Source organism: Lepidochelys olivacea, assembly GCF_965140295.1.
Source record: "Lepidochelys olivacea isolate rLepOli2 genome assembly, chromosome: 3".
Classification (NCBI taxonomy): domain Eukaryota; kingdom Metazoa; phylum Chordata; order Testudines; family Cheloniidae; genus Lepidochelys; species Lepidochelys olivacea.
In genome coordinates, this window is record NC_140413.1 from 123,910,885 (window position 1) to 123,935,989 (window position 25,105).

Sequence of the window (25,105 nt, forward strand, 5' to 3'; positions counted from 1 at the left end):
AGTAAGCCAAATACAGTAGATTTATGATACAGTATCTAACTCCTTCCAGAATCCAGTAAGTTTGTTTCCAATGGATTACTTTCCAAAAGTTAACTGGGTGATTTTGAAAAGTGCCTGGCAAACAGTACTCGAAATAGACTGGATATACTGAGAGATAAACAGTGCAACTTAAAATATGTAATTACATTATACATTTATTACTTACAATTATCATTTTCTGAAAATGGATCTGATAAGTCTTCCCTCCACAGCAGGATTAACACATGTGGACTACAGATTTCTGGTTATGCAGTATTCTAAGGTAGTATTTCTCTAACATTGTGCTTTCCTGTGATTCCCTAAGAAATACATTAGAACAAGTGTGCCGTAGGCATTTAGAGTTGCTTGTTGGTTTAATAGGAAGGAAATAGGTGTTTTTCTTTTTAACATCTACATTAAAATAGTAGGGTTCAAAACTCTTTATAAAACTAAGATAGTAATTACTCACACTGCTACTTTTAAACATTTGACATGCAACATACTAACAAGCCACACAGAAAACTTGGATTTGCAAATTATATGTAGAACAGATACAGCTTGCGGGAGGGTGAAGGGTGGAAAGGGAACGGGTAATAAGAATGACCTGACTTTTGAACTATGGTCTGACCTGAAAACTCATGCCTTATGACATACAAGGTAGAGAAGCATTTTGGGAATTGGGAAAGCCAATACAAATGCTTTCATGTGCAGTTCTAAGTGCTAGCTCTGGACCAATGACAACCAAATAAAATACTGATCCCTGAAGTACAAAATTTTGAATTGAAACTCAGTTCAGGTGCTTGTTGTCTTTTGCAAATATGAAAAGAGGAAAACAAACTTTGCCCTCATCCACAGTCAGTAATTCATGAGAATAGTCCTGTCTTGCACTCATCAATGCCTGTACATACATATTCTTTTGATTAAATGGGAAATACCAAATCAAATGACCCATTCTCTAAATATCTGTAAATGCTTAAATTCTTTTCCCTTTTAAATAGTTCCCTGAAATCATTAACTGCATAGCCAATTAACAAACTGAAATTATATATAAATAGGCTACAAAGTTTTAAAAACTATTAATAAATGAAATGGGCAATTCTGGAGTCAGAGTATTGCAACTTCACTTAAAAGGGGAAAACCTCAGGAGACACACAGTTCCTTCAAGAGTTTAGGCAACAAATATTGTCTTTGGTATTTACCTTGCTGAATACTTTCAAAGATGTATCTAAGAACTAGAATTCAGGAAACACTCGTGACTTCAATGAAGATCCATAACAGTAAAGCTTGTAGGACAAAACCCTGTTAGTCTATCAGTTTCTCCATAGATAGTCTATCAGAAGTCTATTGACACTTACATAACTAATTTGTTGGTATGATGTTCCAAATAAAGATGTCACACAAATAAATATCAATATATTTCCATATTTTGAAGGCTTAGGAGTGTAACCTCTCTACTGAAATAATGAACACATATAAAGTTACAGAGTAACAGCCGTGTTAGTCTGTATTCGCAAAAAAAAAAGGAGTACTTGTGGCATCTTCGAGACTAACCAATTTATTTCAAATACATTGGTTAGTCTCTAAGGTGCCAGAAGTACTCCTTTTCTTTTTACATATAAAGTTATGCTTTTTAATACAATTCAGATTCAATGTCAGCATTGAAGTCTTGGACTACATGGTAACCCACTTCCAACCAAACTGCTGTTGTTATTTCTGAAAAGTTACCTAATACACATTATAGGATTTTTAATTAACTACCTTACTCATACACCTTACAGGTTCTAAATTAACTGTATCAGCTGAAGAATGGGACTGCAGTGTCACTGTAGATAGTCCAATGAAAACCCATCCACATTGTCCAGCTACAGCCAAAAAAGCTAAGAAGTCTTAGGATGCATATGGAATGAGATGGTGAATAATACAAAGAACATTATAATGCTTTTACTTCACTCAGTGGCACAGCCTTATCTGGAATACTGCATGCACTACCAACCCATCTCAAAGGATATTGCAAAACTATAGGGGAGAGCACTGAGAATAATCAAGGGTCTGGAAAATCTCTCATATGAAGAGATTGAAAAGTTTAGGATTGTTTATTATAGAAAGCAGACCATAAGAAGTACATGATAAAATAACAAATGGTATACTTCTGTTCTCCCTGTCTCATAACACACAAACAAGGGAACATTCAATTAAGCTAAACGGTGGGAAATTAAAAATTGATAAAAGGAAATAAATAAGTCATTGAGGCCTAGAACTTTATAAGATTCTAAAAGAGACTGGATATTTATATGCAAAAAGAAAAGGAGTACTTGTGGCACCTTAGAGACTAACCAATTTATTTGAGCATAAGCTTTCGTGAGCTACAGCTCACTTAGTCTCTAAGGTGCCACAAGTACTCCTTTTCTTTTTGCGAATACAGACTAACACGGCTGTTAGTCTGAAACCTGATATTTATATGAATATCAGGAATATCCAGTTATCATAATTAATTACAACAGATTTTGGAAGGGACAGTCAACTTTATGTTTCAGGTTTTAAACCAATCTTAACTATTAGAAACCAGAATGAGACCTTTGCAAGCAGATTACCCTCATCTCCCTACTGTAGGGTTCTTACCCTCCCGTTGAAGCATCTAGAGGCTACTGTCAGAAACAGGATACTGAAGTAGATGGACCTTGGATGTGATACAGAATGGCAGTGTTTTATATACATCTAATCTTTTGGATTTTGTTTTTTTTCTACTTTTTGTCTCAAATAAAAATTTGCTGCCATCCCATAAATCACTCAAGGCTCTAAGTAATTAATATATTGTAGTACCAATAATTTTCCACTAATCAAAATATATTTTTAAATTTTTTATGCATTCACTATTTGCTACAGTGAAAAGACAAATATAGCCTCATTGCTGCCAGCACTTACACACATGCTTAACTTTATATACTGTGCATGGTCCCATGGACTTGCAATCTGATCCAGGTGGGCCACACCCTTATGCCCACACAAATTTTCACTGAAGTCAGTGGGGCTCTCTGTACGAGTGCACGGACCAACCACACAGATCAAATTGCTGGATCTGTAGTCATTACCATTCCTAACTAAATCATCCACAAGAACACTGTACTGTAAGAATATATGATTCCTGTATTTTTGTCAGGCTTGAAAAAACATTATATATTTAAAATACACACGTATATACTTAGCATCTGTCAACTGCTTTGAGACTTTATTGATCAGTTTATAAATGATCCTTTTAAAGTTGATCAAAAGAGTTTTTGTCTTAGTAGGTCATTTCCTACAAACTCAGGTCAACAAGGTACTGTAATTTGCATTAGGTCATATGCAAACAAAATCAAAGACTTGTGCAGATTTATTCCTAACAGGAAGGCTACGGCTCAGTTTATGGTCTTTCGACATGGTCTTCAAGCAAGGTCTACTTGCCACACAATAAGAAGCAAATGACATTCAAGCCTTTCTTACCTTCAAAATTTTAAGTCACATATGCCTTTTTAAACTATATTATAATAACTTGATAAAGAAATTAGAGGAATTTTTAAAAAGAACAAGAGTTGCAGTTCTGTAAGCACATAATGTGATCTGACCTCTGTAGAATTCATCAAGATATATAAATATTTGGATATGAAAACACTTTTTTCATTAAATCAAGCTGTCTCATAAATGCTTTCTACTGCATTAGAGAAAAAAATAAACAGATATACGCAACTAGGCACCGACTGCAGTAGATGTTGCATATAATATTCACACAGAATAAAAAAAAATCACAGAGTTGCAAAATTACACTTAACTTTCTTTTGCCTTTAAACGGTTTAAAGAGAATAACAGTGCACTAACATTTTGGAAAGCCATACATTAATGAGAAAGGAAAGAGAATTTCTAACTGTAAAAATAATGGAGATTATGCAACAATTTCCAAAGAAATTCAGTGACAAAACTTTTAGAGGATGAATGTCTCATCTATACATCAACCATAAAATTGCATACATTTAATCTTGATTAGATCTCAAATAGGAGACAAACACCCAATAGGAGAGACAGGGAAAAACAGGTGTTTAAAATCAGGGGGATGGGAAGAATTCCTTTAAGCATAAATAACTTTATCTAACACCTCAATTCTATGCTCTTCTTGTTTTATCTATAATTAACCAAATAACAAAAATGAAAGTGAAAGAGAGGGAGCATGTAAAAAGGAAATTTTACAGTTTTTGAGGGGATCACATGGTGGCTCTTGTGATTTGTGGGACCCACAATGAGGGAACCGGGATATTGGGGATTAATTGCCTCTTCTTCCCAAATACTACAGGGAAATTTTGGCTAGTTGGACAAAGTCATGTGTTGTAATATTATCAGAGGACTACATGTTGCCAACTTTGGGACTACCCTGGTCATCTTACCCGGTGCTCTCCTGACCCCCACCACTGTCTGTGAGGCCAGAATGCGGGTTGATTGCTCCACTCCACGCCTGCTGCCTGAAGGGATAATGGCACAGCAGGACTGCACAAGACAGCAACTCACAACCAGCATGAAGGCAGTGAAGAAAGATCAAGATGAACCATGACTTATTCACAGCTGCCATCAAGATTTATAGAGACAAGATGGGTGAGGTAATATCTTTTATTAGACCAACTTCTGTTGGTGAGATAAACAAGCTTCTGAGCTTACACAAAGCTCCAATAGAAGATATTACTTCACTCACATTGTCTCTCTAATATCCTGGGACCTACTGCATACAACAAGATTTATATGCAGACCACAGGGTGAATGGACACAAGGGATACACTTCATTGAAATAGGCAAGTGTTTTCTGGAGGGAAAAAAAGGAAAACAATCAGGTTTTAATGTCAGGTTTCAGAGTAGCAGCCGTGTTAGTCTATATCCGCAAAAAGAAAAGGGGGACTTGTGGCACCTTAGAGACTAACAAATTTATTTGAGCATACGCTTTTGTGAGCGACAGCTCACTTCATGGATGCTGTAGCTCACGAAAGCGTATGCTCAAATAAATTTGTTAGTCTCTAAGGTGCCACAAGTCCTCCTTTTCTTTTTGTAGTTTTTAATGTCTCACTCTTTTGGGGTAACCAATGCCAGTGCAAAGTGGGTGTAAAAAACCTACCATTCTCTTCTGTGTAGCTAACTCTGCAAAGGAGGAGTGCAGAGTCCAGTCCCTTGTACTATATCATTTGCCTGTAAAGCATCATCCACATTGATGGTGCTGGCGAAATAAGGAATCCAGACTTGCAAGATCTCAATTCACCAATATGTACTGTGTGTGGGTGTGTGCACATACTACATGGGCGGGAGGGGGGAGAGGTGTATGTACTCTGGGTACATACAGTATGTGTGTACTGTGGGTGTATGGTGTGGGAGCGTGCACACGGGCTGGTTGTATTATGTTGGGATGTGCATACGGTATGGACGTGTTGTGTGGAGCCAGGGGATGTGTACTGCTGGGGGGCGGGCATACAATGAGGGTGGGCACACGAAGTGGGTATCTTATGTGGGTATGCTCTGGAGAGGGGTGGCTGTGTGCACAGTGCGGGAACGCTGTGCTGGGGGAGCGCACGGTATTTTCTATGTCGATGGCTGGGCAGAAGGTCACACTCGGTGTTCTCGGGACCGGCCTGGTGGCGGGGCGGCCCTTTGGCGGGGGCGAAGAAGAACCACACCACTGCTGACGAACAAGCTTGTGGCGGACGGCCAGCGAGGCCAGGCCTGAAAGCGGGCGGCGGGGTGGAGCCGGCGGCCACGAACCACAGCGTGTGCGCGGTGGGAGCGGACCCGGGGGACCAGGCTGGGGAGACACGACAGGCTGCTCACTCCTGCGCCGGCAGAGCAGGGCCCAGAGCCTGGGAGGGGGGGGAGGCCGGAAAAGGGGAGGGGGCCGCTGCATCCGGGTCTCACTCACTCACCTATCATGGCCACGGTGGGGGGGAGGGGAGGGAGCGCGCGCACACACCCGTTCCCGTTCGCCCTCGCAGCTCAAATTCTCGCCTGCAGCACTCTGACTGAATACGCAACTGCAGGGCGAGTCGGCAGGATTGCTGTCATAGTGCGCATGCGCACACTTGGAGCCAGCCTGCCGATCGCTTAGTACTCTGGGTAGTGTAGTTCTTTCGTGCGTGCGCGCTTTCCTGCTCTAGCCCGAGCTGTTCCACGTGATCGGCGCAATTTCCCCCCCCTTTGTCACGTGACCGCAAACAGAAGCCGGGCAGGTTGTTGACACGTTGCCTAGCAACCGAGAGGCGTCCCTGGAAGCGTGTTGGTGTTAGCGACAAAGTGAGGCAGTGTCCCGCCCCCCCAGCCAGACCCCACACGGGAGCCTCCATAGGCAACAGCAGGGGGTGAGGAAGGGCAGCCAGAGCAGGGAGTGAGGAAGAGGAAGGGAGGCAGGAGGTGAGGAAGGGCAGCAGCGGCGGGGGGGGGTGAGGAAGGGCAGCAGGACAGTGGGGAGGATTTGTTTTTTTCCCAATATATTATTTTCGCCTATATATTTATTTCCTGTCCCCCACAAAGGTGCCTGGTGAGATGGTGGCAGAGAAAGATGGTTCGAGCCCCCCGAAACCCACTGGAGAGAGACCTCCACAACAACAGCAGCCACTGGGGCAGCTGAGGAGAACCAAGCAGCAGGTCACCGATGGATTCACTGTTAAAGCCATGATGAGAAACACTGTGGTATGTTTGCTGCCACTAAAGAGGCTTTTAATTTGTTTAGTCTCATGTGCCCATGAAGCATGTTGGAGGGCGGGAGCGGTGCCTGCCAGAAAGTATGTAGGGTTGGCATGATTTTAACTGGGATTAATTGGTCATGGAAATAGCTTTGAGGCCTTGAGGAAATGTCATCTCGAGGTAATGGGTGGTCTCTCAGCATATTGTGATACCTCAGGTTAAAATGTGCCAATTTTGTGTTGCTGTGTGTGTTGTTATATTGTTTTCCATAATCAAATCATATTGAATCAAATTCCAACCTATCATGGAGTTATGTCCAAACATAATTATGTTGTACTGCATTAAAATGTTATCATGTCATGCCATGACACTGTGTCAAAAAGTCCTCACCTTGTGTCACTAGTGAAATTATGACATAAATGTCACATCATATGGTGAAAGTTTTTTCTTTCAGAGGAGACAGTCCTTAAATCCTCAACTGAAAGATGCTGTAGAAATGCAACATATTACTATTAATTATTATTATAAGATTGTATTTTAGTTAAAGGAAAACCTATACAAAGAAGTAGGAGAAAACAGCTGAACATCATTACATAACTCTGAAAACAAAAAAATACAGCATTTTTAAAAGAACTTCCAAAAATAATCATCAAAAACCTTTCACACAGTATTAGAAAATATTACCTTGAAAATAAACATTCATTTTCTAGTGACTAGCCCTTTAGCATGAGGATGACAAATAGGGGTTGATCCATCAACCTTTACTTTCACTAACAGTCTTTACAGAAGTAATTCTATTAAAATGTGTGGGACTTCTGCCATGAGTAAAGATTACAATATCACACCCTGTGTTTGTAGCGAACCTTTCCTACAGTAATTGTTATAACTGATTGCTTCCATTAAATTGAATAAATAAACCTCAAAGCTTCTGGTAATGCTGCTCAATTTCTAAGTGGGATGTGCCGTTATGAGCACATAACATCTGTGCTCAAAGCTCTGGATTGTTTTTTTGTTTGCTTTTGGGTACAATTCAAGGTGTTGGCAACAGTCTTTCTTTCTCTTTCTTTTTAATTGCATATACATTCCCAATAATAACTACAAAATGCATGAAAAAAACCTCTAGAAACTGATCTCACCCAGCCTCTGGAATTCATTATATATATCAAAATTTAGAAGAAAAACAAACAAACAAGTCTACCTTAAATATAATGAGAAGCATTGTACTCTGTAGAATATATTTGAGAAATAACATTTTCCCCTTCTAGAGGTCTCAGTTGAACTAACAAATAACAATAATTAAGAGCAAAGCCCCTCCCAGCATTGACCTATTATCATGTAATAATAAAAACACTTTTATTATTTAATGTTAGCCTATTAAATAATAAATGTCATACCCGGGTGCTTAACTTTATGCATGTGCTTAATCAAATTAACTTCAATAAGATTATTCATAGTGCATAAAGTTAAACACATGCATAAATCTTTGCCTGAATTAGGCCTTAAAAACACAAAACATGAAGTGTAAAAAACAGGGCTATAACATAAAACAAGGATATGAACAAAAATGATTAGGGGTATGGAACAGCTGCCATATGTGGAGAAATTAATAAGGCTGGGACTTTTCAACTTGGAAAAGAGACGACTAAGGAGGGATATGATTGAGGTCTATAAAATCATGACTGGTATGGCGAAAGTAAATAAGAAAGTGTTATTTACTCCTTCTCATAACACAAAAACTAGGGCTCACCAAATGAAATTAATAGGCAGCAGGTTTAAAACAAACAAAAGGAAGTATTTTTTCAGACAATGCACAGTCAACTCGTGAAACCCCTTGCCAGAGTATGTTGTGAATGCCAAGACTATAACAGGGTTAAAAAAAGAACTAGATAAATTCATGGAGGATAGGTCCATCAATGGCTATTAGCCAGGATGGGCAGGGATGGCGTCAGAAGCTGGGAATGGGCGACAGGATGGATCACTTGATGATTGCCTGTTCTGTTCATTCCCTCTGGGGAACCTGGCATTGGCCACTGTTGGAAGACAGGATACTGGACAAGATGGACCTTTGGTCTGATCCAGTATAGTCGTTCTTATGTTCATATGAACCGTCAACAAACTTGTATTCTAATCTGATTTTAGTGATCAGTGTATAGAGAACTGTTCTTTAATTATTATTATTATTGCTTTTAATTCACAAAGTCTCCAGTCAGGATTTGGGCTCTGTAGAAACACAAAGAACTGTATAATCACCACTCTGAAGAGCTCATAACTAGAATCTATGCTCTACCACATCTGAAAGATTGGAATCCTAACTTTCAAATGGCATAGAACATTTATCTCTAATTTTGGGATTCATGAGTCCTCCATTTAGAACCTATCAGTGTGTATTTCCTAGATCAGTGGTTCCCAAACTTAAAGCCCCTGGCGGGCCGGGCCGATTTGTTTACCTGACACATCCGCAGGTTCAGCTGATCATTGCTCCTAGTGGCTGCGGTTCGCTGCTCCAGGCCAATGGGGGCTGCGGGAAGCAGCGTGGGCCGAGGGTTGTGCTGACTGCCGTTTCCAGCAGCCCCCATTGGCCTGGAGCAGCGAACCGCAGCCACTGGGAGCCGCGATCGGCCGAACCTGCGGACGTGGCAGGTAAACAAACCGGCCCGGCCTGGCAGGGGCTTTCCCTGCACAAGCGGCTGAACAAGTTTGGGAACCACTTGTAGATTATAGATCATAATTATGTTTTTCTAATAATTCTCACATCTACAGTATGTGCTAGCGAGCTACGGGCCCTCATGTCCAAAACCTCATTTTTACATTTTCACCCAGACAAGCTGGTCTTTGATGCTCGTTTCAAATTTGTTCCCCCAATTTTGTGCACGATTTTCATTAAAATCAGTCTATTACTTTGACTGGTATTTTTAGCTGCAATCACATTCATCCCACATTCTCCATAAGATGAACATTAGACAGTTTCCATCCTTTGATTTAGACAAGCCATAGATCTTTTGTGAATCCTATTTTCTCTTCTTGAGTCCTGTGAATAAGTTTAGTGGCATTTCCATCCTTCAAATTGTTGGGCAGTTATTGGCTGCAAATGCACAGGCATGAGTTCATGAGACAATTTGCTCTCTATATACCTCTGCTGGAATATTATATAAAGTTCTGAGTGCCTTGGGTCAGGTCCACAAAAGGAGTTAGTCATTGCAATGCTGAACATTTCAGCACCTAATTTTTACGTGCTCAGAAAATTACAGGAACAACGAACACTGTGATCCACAAAGCCTAAGGTTGGTGTGTAGGATCCCTATGCAGTGAATGGGGAGAGATAGGTACCTAAGAATGTGATCCACAAAAGCTAGCCTGCTAGGGATGGAAGCCCATCTCCTGGAGTCAGGAGGCTTAGGTGTCGAAGCTATTTTTCACAGGAATGAGTGAGGTGTCTGCCTTGCTCCACACAAAACAGCCAGAGGAGGTGGTGCTCACTGTATAACTTTTAGTCTAGGGGTTAGAGCACTCACCTGGGATATAGAGCCCCATGTTCAAGTCCCCACTCTGCTGACAGGGGAGAAAGGATTTAAACAGGAATCTTCTCTCTTTTTGGAATGTGCTCAAACCACTGGGCTATGGGATCTTCTGATGTGGAGGTCCCTCAATTTCTCCTGTTGTAGCTTTTCCACTGTAGATAAATAATTAAAGAGTGATTGGAGAAGGGGGACTGGATCTGGGGTCCCCTCCTTGAGTGCCCTACTCACCAGGCTACAGAGTTATTCTTTCTCTCTCCTTGGTCCTATGACTTTCCCCCTGTGGATAAATATTTAAATAGTCACTGAATGAGAGTGAGCTGGGAGTTGGGAGATTCAGGTTCCAGTCCCCCTGCTCCAATCACTCTTTTGTTATTTATCCATGGTGGAACAGCTTCAAGAGGAGAGACTAAGGGAGCCTGACATCAGAATTTCCCAGAGCTCAGTGATTAGAGCACTCTCCTAAAGGTGGTAGACCTCTGTGCAAATTTTGAATGAGACCCCATCTGGTAGGTGGCCTCAGATGTTCGTCCACCTAGCCTCCCCCAGTTTTTGGATTGTTCTGGAACTAGGAGGGAGATAGGCAACTGGACACCTAGCGTAAAGCAGCAATGTCACACTCACAGGCAGAAACTTAGGCACAGAGGGAGCTTTTTCCATGACAAGTTAGGTACTGAGAGAGTTTAAGTGCCTACAGTGTTTGATGTACATTTTATGAATCTCACTGAAGACAAAAAATGGGACTTAGGCACCCAGTCTGGGGCTTAGGCCCCTTTGTTGATCGGGACTCTTGATACCAGAAAAATACTGATACACTGGAGAGAGTGGAGGGAATTTCTAATCTTACTTCTTGCTGTTCTCCCAATGTTGGTAAATTAACTTGTAAACTTCCTACCATTAATGTTATATTATTTTCTGGTATTGTTTTCTGTCATACACTTCATATCTTGGGTAGATTGCATCTAATGTATCAGAAATGTTTTAAATAACAACTCTCTCCTGTTTTCAAACCAACAAACCTCAGGCAAGCCCCAAGAAATGACATTCTTTCGGCTTTCAGCACACATATGGGCTATGGAAACCAGATCATTTCTTTCTAATTTGATCTTCATGCTGCAGCTTTATCATCTAAAATCTTCTGTGCCTCAACATACATTTGTTTACCCATTATATAACACTTTCTTAATCAGATTGATCATTAATAACTTATAATTCACATTACTTTCCACAAAATTTCCCCAAATTCTGGAGATGCTGAAATATATCAGTTTACTGCAAAGACTTTTAAGATACCTTTTTTATATTAATAAAGGCAAGGTGAATTTGACCTTGGTGGAAAGAATGCAAAACAAAAAAGAAAAGGATTTATTTTACAGCTTTTTTAATTCTAGAGATGTGGAGAATAAACTATATAACCACTTTAGTGAGTTTAAGGATTAATTTTTTTAAGACCTTTCCTCCTCTCCAGATACATTCAGTTCACACAGATATTTGCATATCTTTGTATAAGCAATAGTATATAAAAGAATACTTGATTTAGTCTAGAAATTCAAAAGTTTTAGCAGGGCTTGAAAAAAATTTACTCAATTCATGACAAATGGAAAGCTTTGGCTGGTGATTATGGATACCTAAACTTTCACTCTTTAAGTGAATTTATTTTTAAACAATTAGGATTCTAGCTGTTATGGTTTCTATTATGGTTATGACAATAACATTTGGAAAGTTAACAGAATGTGAAAAAATGCAGTACTGTCTTCCTACTCTGCAAACAAGTAAATCCACTGTCACTGCAATGGCTCCTAGCTTTGATAATCAACAGCAGAATTAAATTAATAAGATTCTGATCAGTTTCACAGCTGATATTTAGAACACTATAGAAAGTAGTGAAACTGGTAAGAATCATGGTGGTTTCTTACTGACACTACTGTTGCTTGAGAAAGCTATAAACAACAGTATAGGCAGCCACTGAAGATATTTTTGTGGGAGAAGGACTCAAAAATGGAGATTAGGGAGTTGTAAAGTATCAGGTCCAGATATACAAAGGGATCTAGGTGTTGCAACACCTAACTTTTAGGTGCTTAGAAAATCATGGGAACAACAATTGAATTCACAAAGCCTGAGTTAGGTGCCCAGCCTCCTATACAGTGCATGGGGAGAGATCAGTGTGTGATAACGGGACCCACAAAACCCAGCATGTGAGGTTGGGAACCATTTAACCATTTAAACTAGCCAATAAGAGTTACTGAGGAGGAGGAGATGTCCAAAGTGGAACAGCTTCAAGAGGAGAGATTGAGAGAAACTCACATCAAAATATTGCAAACCCCAGAGCACCCTTCTGAGAAGTGGGGGACCCTCTGTGCAAATCCTTGCTCTCCCTACAGCAGAAGGGGTAATTGAACCTGGGTGTGCTATATGAATGTACTAACTAGAGAGCTGTAAGTTGTAAGAGAGGCACCACCACCATAGCTTCCTCTGGCGGGCTTTGTAATGGGGCCTCATCCAGTAAGCCAGCTCTTAGCATCCCAACCAGATCAGCCCCGCCTATCTTCTGCTGGTTTGAGAATTGTGCTGGGGCGTAGGCATTATATAGGTGTCCAGTCACCTAAAGTGAGGAGCAGTCAACATGCCCAGAGGCAGAAACCTAGATGCCTCAGGGACTTTTACAGCAAAAATTTAAATGCAGAGTGAGGCTTGGTCTACTCTACAGAGTTAGATCGACATAGGCAGCTTATGTCAACCTAACTATGTTAGTGTCTACACTGCAGTCTTGCTCCCGCCGAGGTAAGTACCCTACTCCATGAGAAGCTAAGGGTTTATGTTGTGTAGTTAGGATGACACAGCATTGCTAACATAGGTTGTTGGCTGTCTTGGAGCTATGAAATTGACAAGAAAGCCAGCTCCTGGCTCCCCAGCTGGCAGCTGGCAGGTCTCCGCTCCAAAGCATCCTGACACCCAGGTTCCCTTCTTGGGCTGCTCCCCGGGCTCCCCACTCCCTGCTGGGAGCCTGTGACATTGCACTCTGTATGATTTTATGAAAATATGCTAATGACTGTGAATATAATGTAACTGGAATATGCTTCATGCAAAAGATCTCTTGTAAGGTATTATTACAAAGCTTATAATCTACTGAGTGTGGTCATCCTATTTGTATGTATATATTATTTTTGTATCTGAAACTAAAAGTATAAAATATAACTCTGAGGTTCTGTGTAATTATGCAAAGTGTGGGCCATTAATGGTGGTTTGGAATCTTGATGGCTTCCACTAACCAGGACAATTGACTGTAGATGGCTTTGTTTACTTGTAAGTCTTCCTGTATACCTGTGCACTGGCAAGTGAGTAATGAAGTCTTACAGTGACATGTGATCATGTTACCTGAACTGGAATTCATCTTTAACCTGGTGTTTTTTCATTTAGAAGGAGGGGTGGGAACCCAGAGAGGGACAAAGGATTTTAACCTTGTGCAAAAATATATATAAGGGGGTGGAACAGAACAAAGGGGACTGCAGTCATGAAAAATCCCCTACCTACCAGCTGAGCTGGAACAAGGGCTGTACCAGGGGAAAGAATTGTGCCCAGATTAGGAAGGCGTCCAGTCTGTGATAGAAGCTTATTGAAACATCTCTGATGGTGAGATTTTATCTGTATTCAGTTTTCTTACTGTACTAGGCATAGACTTGCATGTTTTATTTTATTTTGCTTGGTAATTCACTTTGTTCTGTCTGTTATTACTTGGAACCACTTAAATCCTACTTTTTGTATTTAATAAAATCTTTTTTTACTTATTGATTAACCCAGAGTATGTATTAATACCGGGGGGCGGGGAGGGGCAGGGGGCAACAGCTGTGCATATCTTTCTATCAGTGTTATAGAGGGCAAACAATTTATGAGTTTACCCTGTATAAGCTTTATACAGGGTAAAACGGATTAATTTGGGGTTTGGACCTCATTGGGAGTTGGGTATCTGAGTGTTGAAGACAGGAACACTTCTTAAGCTGTTTTCAGTTAAGCCTGCGGCTTTTGGGGGATGTGGTTCAGACCTGGGTCTGCGTTTGTAGCAGGCTAGCGTGTCTGGCTCAAACCAAGCAGAGCACTGAAGTTCTACGCTGCCAGGGAAAATGGGCTCAGAGGTAGTCTCAGCACATCACATGGCAGTTCCCAAGGCGGGTTTCTATAATCTAACCTGTCACAGAGCCCTGCTGCCCCTCAGGGTCCCAGCTCCCCACCAGGAGAATGGCAACTGACTGGACCCCAGGTGGCTTCCCCCCCTACTCCCAGCTGGGAGCAGCTTGCCCCCCCACCCCAGCAACCCTCCCCCTTCCAGCACAGAGCAGGGAGGCAAGAAGCCTCTGGGGGCAGTTGGGCTCCCAATGGGGAGCTGCATGGAGCTAATAGCCTGGGCTCTCAGCCCCCCACCCTTGTCCCTCTTCAGTCAGTGGAAGCGCTACTGGTGAGGACGCGCACCATCGACAGGAGGGTAGTGTGGACATCAGTAAGTACTGCGGCAGCTGTAAATCAACCTAACAGGTCAATTTAAGATTGTAGTGTAGACATGCCCTGAGATTAGCTACCCACAGGGTTAAGTGGTAGCTGAGTGGGAGAAAGATTGTGGATCACAGTGGTGCCTGAAACTGGGACATAGATGCCTAAGAGTTTTTCAGATGTGAGGCCTTGTGAAAATTACTGGAATCCACAAAGCCTGAGTTAGGTGCCCAGGCAATATGTACCTAAGTATAGGAACCACAAAAGCCAGCAGGCTAGGCTGCTTCCCATCTAAACTAGACAACAGCAGATGTGAAAAAGAGGGTATGTCCTACGCTCACCCTTCTCAGGGAGTTTGGTACTTATCTCTGCTTGGGATCTTTGGCCATGAACCCTCTCTTGGAGTCATGTATCTAAGCCATTTTATGCAAGAAATGCTGGAGGAGCAGATCATGGTAGCATCCACTTTATAATTTTAACTTAGTGATTCAATACCACCCAGCCCCTGGTTCAATACCACCCTCTGCTCAATGGGGAGAAAGTATTTGAATGTGGATCTCTCACCTCTCAGGAGACTGCCCTAGTCTTAGGATGTAGCTATTGAATAGTCTCTTGTAGGGCTCTCTGAATATCTCCTTTTGAAACTGTTGTACTTTGTATAAATACTTAAATAGTCATTGGGCCAAGAAGAGTGAGAATGACTCTATAGCCTTGTGGTTAGGGTACCTACCTAGGCATGAAAGATACAAGGTCTACTACCCCGGTGCAACATGGAACTTGTTGGTGAAAAGTCTCCCACCACCCCAATAGTAGATAGAAACATTTAATCCCCTGGCTAGTCTGGTAAAAAGTTCAAGAGTTCTCAGTTTTAGTTCACTGTGTTTAAAATGTATTACCGCAGTAGAACCGCAGTTACTAACACCTTAGGAATAAAGGTTGTTCGTAACTCTGAAATGTTCGTAACTCTGAACAAAACATTATGGTTGTTCTTTCAAAAGTTTACAACTGAACATTGACTTAATATAGCTTTGAAACTTTACTGTGCAGAAGAAAAATGCTGCTTTTAACCATCTTAATTTAAATGAAACAAGCACAGAAATTACCTTGTCAAATCTGTTTTTAAACTTTCCCTTAATTTTTTTAGTAGTTTACGTTTAACACAGTACTGTACTGTATTTGCTTTGTGTGTGTGTGTGTGTGTGTGTGTGTCTTCTGCTGCCTGATTGCATACTTCTCGTTCCAAATGAGATGGGTGGTTGACTGGTCAGTTTGTAACTCTGGTGTTCATAACTCTGAGGTTCTACTATAGTTTAGATAGCTGGCTTAATAGATATACACCAAAAGAAAAATGTTTCTGATCCTAAAGTAACTGGGATCCCTTTTCTTTGTTCACGTGTAACTTTTTACTGATCTAATATGTTTTTTCTTCAAAAACTGTGGAACAGATGAACTGATATACCAAGTTGGACTAAAAATTGTTTGCTTAACTGGGGCCAATGAGAGGCAGACGCAAGCATCCACAGAATCAGTAGCCTCTCATAACCAGAGGGGTGAAGAGCATCAAAAATAATTCCCTCTCCCATTAAAAATAGGATACTTGTGAGTACTAATGGTCACACATTCAGTTTAAAGCATTGGTATTCTTATCTGAATAAGCAATGATTTGATTACACAGTCAAATCAAAGCACATGCAATCTGAAATTTGCAGTCTAGGGTCTGAGAGGTTTTCTGGGTCCCTTCCAACATGAATTAAATGTAAGAAGACAAAAGTTCATATGTAACCCCTACTCCCTGTGCATTCCCACAAGCATGCCTTTAAGATGATATTAGAAGGGGATCCTGCTTTGATATCTACCCTAGTATTCCTCCACCAGCTGTCATTTTCTCATTCTGTATGCTCTCTAGAATGCACAAAATCACATATTGCACATTCAAATAATCCTAATGGGAGGAATTCAGGAAAAGAGATGACTATTCAGGATAAAGGGATGACTCACTTTGGCTGAGATTAAGGAAGGCCAATCAAGGAACATGTTACTAGCCTGTCTTTAAATGCTTTACTTTGTATTTCAATGGACAGTGTTTTAGATGTATGCCCTCATGTACATACATTTGTCTTTAACTCTGTATATTGGTGTATTTTTAAAAGAAGTTAGTAGACAATCACATATTGCTTATATGGTGTGCATGATTTTTTAAATACTTTATTTCTAAATCAGATTTCTGCAGAAATGCCAAAAGGATGTAAGGGCTAATTGAGGATTAAGTTGGTTTAAATTTGGATTTTTAAAACAGAGTAATTGAGCAGAGATATTCATGTGCTAAAATAGTCTATGAAAAAATCTTAATTGGTGAAATATACACTTCTTTTATGGTCTGACATTCTACAACACATTTTTTAAAGGTGAAGTTAAGATAACAGCCACATATCAGTAGTCTATGCGCATATTATTTTTGAAGAATGTGAAAGTTTAAAAATCCCTTTAGGCTTGTGAGGGATTAAGGTAGTTGGGGGAGGAATTCTTCACTCTAGACACCTGAATGGTGCCCAGTAACAGCAGGAAAATGGAGGAAGGAGCCCACATTACACAGGGGCCTGGGTGCAATAGGAGATAAGCAGGACGATTGCGAAGGGGGTTCATAACTTTCCAGGGGCCTATTGCATGGTGCCTGAGACGAAGCATGAGGTGAAAAGAAGGAGCAGGGACGGGAATCTTATATACCTTAATATGCTGCCCACAGATGCTAAACTGTCCCTATTTCCCCCACCTTGCAGATCTTCAAAGCGGGGTTCCATTTTTGCTTAGGCGTTCCAGGGAGAAGGAAGACAGGGTGCTAACAGAAGTCTTGGGGGTTAACATCTGTAGCGGCATTTTCTTAATCTCATTATTAAGTCATTCTTTGGTTTTTCTCACAAGTTGTGTAAGTATTTGATGTTTTTTCTTGAAGCCCCAGCTGCTGGAATCAAGAGATTGCATGAGGATCTCTCAGCTTATATTAAAAAATAAAATCTAGCCAGTGTGGTTCCAGAAAAAATCTTGAAAACATTACCCTACTGTACCATAAAAGCTCAGAAACTAAAAAGCCAATAAAAGGAACCCACAATTTTAAAAAAAAAACTCATGATTTTGAGGACACAACTCATGATTTTTGAATTATTGGGGATGGCAATATTGTAGTTTTGCTCACTTGGCTCCATGCAGAAGGCCTCCACAAACATTTCCGGCTGGTCTCTGCCTTGGCTTCTAGTGAATATGTATATTTTAGGTGTCATAATACATAAATTCCTTGTCCAATTCTCTTTAAATATGATAGAAAAATTCTACCTCATCTCTATAGGTAACATACTAATGATGAGATTGCTATTATTTTTGTGTGTTTTATAAGGTACTACCAGCATTGTTTTATAATAGAAATTTAATTGCCATCTTAACTATGGATCAATTACAGATACACAACAACAATATAATCACACCATTTTCAAGTATTTACTTACAAGTTGTCATAAATATAAAGGGAAGGGTAAACCCCTTTAAAATCCCTCCTGGCAAGAGGAAAAATCCTCTCACCTGTAAAGGGTTAAGAAGCTAAAGGTAACCTCACTGGCACCTGACCAAAATGACCAATGAGGAGACAAGATACTTTCAAAAGCTGGGAGGAGGGAGAGAAACAAAGGGTCTGTATCTGTCTATATGCTGCTTTTGCCGGGGATAGACCAGGAATGGAGTCTTAGAACTTTTAGTAAGTAATCTAGCTAGGTATGTGTTAGATTATAATTTCTTTAAATGGCTGAGAAAAGAACTGTGCTGAATAGAATGACTATTTCTGTCTGTGTGTCTTTTTTGTAACTTAAGGTTTTGCCTAGAGGGGTTCTCTATGTTTTGAATCTAATTACCCTGTAAGATATCTACCATCCTGATTTTACAGGGGTGATTCCTTTACTCCTATTTACTTCTATTTCTATTAAAAGTCTTCTTGTAAGAAAACTGAATGCTTTTTCATTGTTCTCAGATCCAAGGGTTTGGGTCTGTGGTCACCTATGCAAATTGGTGAGGATTTTTACCAAACCTTCCCCAGGAAGTGGGGTGCAAGGGTTGGGAGGATTTTGGTGGGAAAGATGTGTCCAAACTACATTTCCCAGTAAACCCAGTTAGAGTTTGGTGGTGGCAGTGGATATTCCAAGGACAAAGGATAAAATTAATTTGTACCTTGGGGAAGTTTTAACCTAAGCTGGTAAAAGTAAGCTTAGGAGGTTTTCATGCAGGGCCCCACATCTGTACCCTAGAATTCAGAGTGGGGGAGGAACCTTGACACAAGTATTTTGAAATAAATTACCAAAATAATTGAAAATGGTGTGATTATATTGTTGTTGTGTTTCTGTGTTACTTTGACAAATAAAATATGCAGAACTTTGCAGAATTTTAAAATATTGTGCACAAAATTTTTAATTTTTGGCACATAATTCCCTCAGGAGTAAATAGGTGATAGCCTTAGAATGTTAACCCTCATCCGTTAGTTCAAAAGGTTGATTTTCTTGCCTTTGCCCTTGTGAACTGAAGCACAGCCTCAGAGAGATCCAAAGACTAGTCAATGGCATTTTGAAACAATAAAATAGCAAGTGATATCAGTCTCTTCTTGGCCATCGTCGATCAAAGATATATTTTAATGAGTCTGAGCTTCGAAAAGCTGCATTTACCAATCGCAACTGTGACCAGCAGCGTGAGCAGAATCCTCAAAGCTACCCACACATTAGGAAAAGTGTCCTTCAGCTCTGCATCATGAATATATTGGAGAACTTGGAGTGGAGAGTGCTTCCTGTATGGCAAAATGTAATGGATGTTGTCCAGTTCGACATAGTGGTCTTTATCATTGACATCTGAACATTCCCCGGGTGTCAGTGTCTGATGAAGGCCCATACAATTGTTAAAGAGTGTTTTCCTTCTGCCAGCAGCTTACGAAGGTCATACAAAAACCCACAGGTTTTTTTCATGATGCTTCATTTGTCCAAACTTTTCTTTGATGGACACTCAAGCAGTGTCAACGAGTGAGCGAAAAAACTTCCTCTTGAATTTTTCTTCCAAGCTTCTGATCACCTCATCTCTATCCTTGTAACCAAACTGTCTCTTCGTCCAATGAATACAAGTTTCCTTGAAGACAGGTGCAACTCCTAAGTTTTTCTCTGTTTCTTTGGCAGCAGTGATGGCATCTTCAAATCCGTTGTCTCTGTAGGCCACAATGAAATCAAGGCAGCTTCTCAAAGTAGTGATGGTCACGATGTCCACTGACTGAATGTATAATGCCTTGCTTTCAGCATTTACTGAATATCGTGCCACACCACAATTGAGACCAGATATTTGAAGTCAGTGATCTGGTTTGCCATGCTTTGCACCTCGTGTCAGATTCCAGCCTCGTCTTTACTCGACCTCGCCAGTTCCATCAGGCTGTGGTAACCTTCAGTCACTTGGTTTCTCAGTGGCCTTATGCTGTCAATGCAGCTCTCCCAGCAAGTATCACTTAGCGGCTTCATGGTCAGATTTGTAACATTGTCTGTGAGGATCTCCCACCTGATAGTTGATGCTGAAAACAGGATGCATATCCTTTGCAGTACTCCAAAGAGAGATACTGAATCTAAAGAAGATGACACTGTATCTGACACAACAAGGTTGAGGGAATGACAGTCACAAGGCATGAGGAAAGCTCTTGGATTCAGCACAAAGATCCTTGCCTGAACGCCATAGTTTCTTCCCTTCGTGTTCGTGCTCTTATCGTAGCCTTGGCTGCAGCAGTCCTGAAGCTTTATTTTATTCTCATTCAGAATGTTCGTAAACAGTTCTGTTAGGCCTTTTCCTGTAGAGTCATCCACAGATCAGAAAGAGATAGTGTTCCTTTACTTAGATACAGCCATCCTCCTAATCAACAAATCTTACTGTAAATGACATCTTTTCACTGTGACTAACATCGGGAATGCAGTTCATTATTATGGTGTAGTACTTCACTTTGTCAAGCTGCAGCAATATGTTATCAAGCATCTTCCGTGCCATAAGGTCCATCAGTTCATTTTGAATTGTTTTGCTGCAGTAGTGGTCAATAGCTTCTTTATGAACTACTCAGTGTAGGTGTTCATGCATGACATCATCGTATTTCCCAAGGAGCTATACCAAACCGAGGAAATTACCGTTATGTTCAGTGAACAATTTATCCAATGAGCCCTGGAAAGCCAAATTATTCTTTGTAAGGAAGACGGTAATTGAGATTAAATGCTTGAGCACTTTCCTTCAATGCTGGATTTCTACATTAATAACATGCTGGTTTTCTACATCTATGCATTTATTCAGCTTGAGCTTGGACTCAACCTCCATCCATTTGGAGTAGGCCATAAAATGGTGACTTTTCATGTTGCTTGCCATCATCAGCTAAGTTATGCCAGTAATTGTACCCAGAAAGCACAAGCAACCATTTGGCATTCTTGTCAAATATTTTGCACCAAAAACAGAACACTTTGTCAGTTGATTTAGACTAAACTAGCAAACACCAAATCAGCTTCTCAGCAATCTCAAGCAGTCTCTCAGTGTGATTTTTGAGAAGTGTCTCTTTTGCTCATTTACTGAAAACATCATATCCTCAGTTTTTCCCGGCTCATTCAAAATTCTGTGACCAATATCAGCAGAGTTTAGGATCACTGGTCATAAAGCAGGATCTGATGTATTCATTTGTGGTGTGCAGTTTCTCACTGCTGTTTCCGTCATCATGCGAGGCAGATTCTTCTTTATCATTACTCTCCTTTTCATAAAAAGAAAAGGAGTACTTGTGGCACCTTAGAGACTAACCAATTTATTTGAGCATGTGCTTTCGTGAGCTACAGCTCACTTCATCGGATGCAGTAGCTCACGAAAGCTCATGCTCAAATAAATTGGTTAGTCTCTAAGGTGCCACAAGTACTCCTTTTCTTTTTGCGAATACAGACTAACACGGCTGTTACTCTGAAACCTCTCCTTTTCATGTTAGCCACATTCTTCTTTATTGTTTCTCTCCTTTATGCCGCGAGGAAAACTGGACAATTCTCTATCACTTTTCTTAAATTTCCATTCCTTATCTTCAGGTAAATCTGCTAATTCTTTAATAATAGGACTTCCATCATTTTAAGCTTTGCTCCTCAATTTCTTCTGTGTTAGGACGATCGCTACTGCCTAAAGTCTGGTCTGAGTTGTTCTGTTTCAGATATTTTCCTATTAAATTTGCCCCTTGCTGCAAACTAGATTGCAGTTGAGCTTTTCGCTTAATATACTGAGCTCCTGAAGACTTCTTCAGGGGCATTTTTTATTTTCTATGGGGAAAAACAGACAGTATTAGAGAGAGCAAAAGTCTATGTTCTGCAGTCTTAGAAAGTCATCAAACATTATATGTTAAGCATGGCAAAAAAAGTAACACTATCTGTTATATTGTTGTGTAGATAGGGGTTTGATAGATATCTCTGGCATCTGATTAAATATGTCCTTTATTAGTCACTACTTACACTCAAGTCTTAAAACATAAGTACACTTTCATAATTGCATAATAAAACAAGGTTCACAATATTGCAGCTCGGCTCTCATTTCATTTCATTCTTATATCTCACTGACTGACTGGAGATGCTGTGCCTCTTATATACCTGCGAGGGCATGGCTGACAACATTCTAGGAAGTTCGAGGAAAATGTAGTTCTCAGAAAGTCAGGAAAGTTCCACAAGATTCTACAAAGGTCCAGAACATTCTAGAGGTTAGTGAAAAATGAAACCACATATGGAATACTGAAGCATTTTACTTCAAACATTTTATTTTCCTTGCTGCTAACAACAAAAAGAGCACCTTGAGCCCAGCACCCCAGGCGGTTGGCTGGGTTGCCTGCCCCTAAATCTGGCCCTGGCATGCCCAGAGTGTTAAATGATTGTCAGGATCATCCTTACGGGGATGCGGGGCCTGGGGCAGAAGTGACATCACTTCAGGGACAGACCACACCAGGGGTCGGTAGGGGGTGCCTCCTCAAACAGCCAGCCTGGCCCCACCCACCCACACACACACACACACACACCCACCCCTCGGGCCCCGCTTTGCCAACACCGCTGGGCTCCAGGGGGTTGGGGCTATGTTGCCTGCCTTCCCAGGGTTGGGGAGGCTGCGGTGGCACCACGTGTGCTCCCTCCAAGCGCTGCAGGACTGAGGAGGCTGCAGTGCCACCGCCACGTGCTCTCCCTCCTGGGGCTCCGGGGCTGAGGAAGCGGCAGCGGTGCCAACATGCGCTTTCCCTCCCAGCATGCTGTCCCTCAGGTGGAAGGGGCAGAGCTGGTGGTAGCCTCCCCCAGCCAGCGGTTCACCCACCGCCCATACAGTGCCGGCCAATTGCACCGGCCCTCACGGCCCCCCAAAGTACGGAGCCAGGAGCAATTGCCCCTATTCACCATCCCCTAGGGACTGCTCTGATCATTGTATTAATGAAAAATCCTCATAGGGCTTGACTCTCAATTACACTGACTCTGAGGACATTATGCCACTTTGGGGACAGAAATGACCACCTGATGATACCTGCGGCATAGGGGGCCTCTCTGACTAGCACAGAGTTGGCATAAGGATTATGCACCAATCTTGTTCCAGCCACTGTTGTAGAAGGCATGTCAGGACTCAGCTGAGGCAGGGAGGGAGAGGGAGGGAGCGAGACAGCTGCAGGGAGAGGATGTGACCAGACACTGTTGTGCTACAGCTATTCACCTTTTCTCCGGCTCCATGGAGGACCATGGGAAGCAGAATATAATTTAGATTAGTCCTACAGCTGCTTTAACAACTGCCAAATGGTTCCTGACTACAGCATATTTATAGTTGTCCCCTCCCCCTTTATTCCTGCTCCAATTACAGTAGGAACAGAGATTCAGGACTACTATATGTTCATAGATGTAGAAGAGTGCTAAGGTTGTTATTCAAATTTTAGTATGGACTCTTTTGCCTTTTTTTAGATTAATGTTTAAAATTTCCAATTTTGGTATACTGTATTGAAATATTTTTTTACGTTAATAGTAGGGCTGTCGATTAATCGCAGTTAACTCATGCAATTAACTCAGAAAAATTAACCGTCAGTAAAAAAAATTAATCGCAATTAATCGCAGTTTTAATCACACAGTTTTAATCAAACAGTAGAATACCAATTGAAATTTATTATTTTGGATGTTTTTCTAAATTTTCAAATATATTTATTTCAGTTACAACACAGAATACAAAGTGTACAATACTTACTTTATATTATTTTTATTACAAATATTTGCACTGTAAAAATGATAAACAAAAGACATAGTATTTTTCGATTCATCTCATACAAGTACCATAGTTGAATCTCTTTATCATGAAAAGCGCAACTTCCAAATGTAGATTTTTTTGTAACATAACTGCACTCAAAAACAAAACAATGTAAACCTTTAGAGCCTACAAGTCCACTCAGCCCTACTTCTTGTTCAGCCAATCGCTAAGAGAAACAAGTTTGTTTACATTTATGGGAGATAATGCAGCCTGCTTCTTGTTTACAATGTTACCTGGAAGTAAGAACACACCTTAGCGTGGCACTTTTGTAACCGGAATTGCAAGGTTGTGCTAAGATCTGCTAAACATTCCAGACGTGCTAAACATTCGTATGCCCCTTCATGCTTTGGACACCATTGCAGAGGTCATGCTTCCATGCTGATGATGCAAGTTAAAAAAATGTGTTAATTAAATTTGTGACTTAACTCCTTGGGGGAGAATTGTATGTCTCCTGATTTGTGTTTTCCCACATTCTGCCATATATTTCATGTTATATCAGTCTTGGATGATGACCTAGCCTGTTGTTTGTTTTAAGAACACTCACTGCAGATTTGACAACATGCAAAGAAGATACCAATGTGAAATTTCCAAAGATAGCTATCAGCACTCAACCCAAGTTTTAAGAATCTGAAGTGCCTTCCAAAATCTGATCGGGATGGGGTATGGAGCATGCTTTCAGAAGTCTTAAAAGAGCAACACTCCAATGTGGAAACTATAGAACCCGAACCACCAAAAAAGAAACCTTCTGCTGGTGGCATCTGACTCAGATGATGAAAATGAACATGTATTGGTCTGCACTGCTTTGGATTGCTATTGAGCAGAATCCATCGTCAGCATGGACCCATGTCCTCTGGAATGGTGGATGAAGCTTGAAGAGACATATGAATCTTTTAATGCATCTGGCACGTAAATATCTTGCAACACCGGGTACAATAGTGCAATGTGAATGCCTGTTCTCACTTTCAGGAAACATAGTAAACAAGAAGCGGGCAGCATTATCTCCTGCAAATGTAAACAAACATGTTTGTCTGAGTGATTGGCTAAACAAGAAGTGGATTACATTCTGAGGTGCCCATTCATTGTATATG

The 25,105-nt window shown here is 40.8% G+C and overlaps 2 protein-coding genes across 5 annotated transcripts in view; one reads left to right on the plus strand and one right to left on the minus strand.

The window, feature by feature from the left end:
- The window catches only part of PRKN (parkin RBR E3 ubiquitin protein ligase), a 1,278,888-nt gene extending 1,272,853 nt beyond the window's left edge, over window positions 1-6,035 (minus strand). The window contains exon 1 of the mRNA XM_084622668.1: window positions 5,943-6,035. Coding sequence (XP_084478794.1) covers window positions 5,943-5,949 — 7 coding nt within the window. The 5' untranslated portion in view covers window positions 5,950-6,035. The remainder of the gene's footprint in view (window positions 1-5,942) is intronic.
- A 209-nt stretch (window positions 6,036-6,244) lies between these two features.
- Window positions 6,245-25,105, plus strand: part of PACRG (parkin coregulated) — a 499,665-nt gene continuing 480,804 nt past the window's right edge. Inside the window, exons 1-2 of one of the 4 annotated variants that reach the window (XM_084625175.1) lie at window positions 6,245-6,374; window positions 6,547-6,705. In XM_084625175.1, coding sequence (XP_084481301.1) covers window positions 6,559-6,705 — 147 coding nt within the window. In that variant the 5' untranslated portion in view covers window positions 6,245-6,374; window positions 6,547-6,558. Of the gene's footprint in view, window positions 6,427-6,546; window positions 6,706-25,105 lie in introns of all 4 variants that reach the window. The other 3 variants (XM_084625176.1, XM_084625177.1, XM_084625174.1) reach the window with 3 other exon arrangements.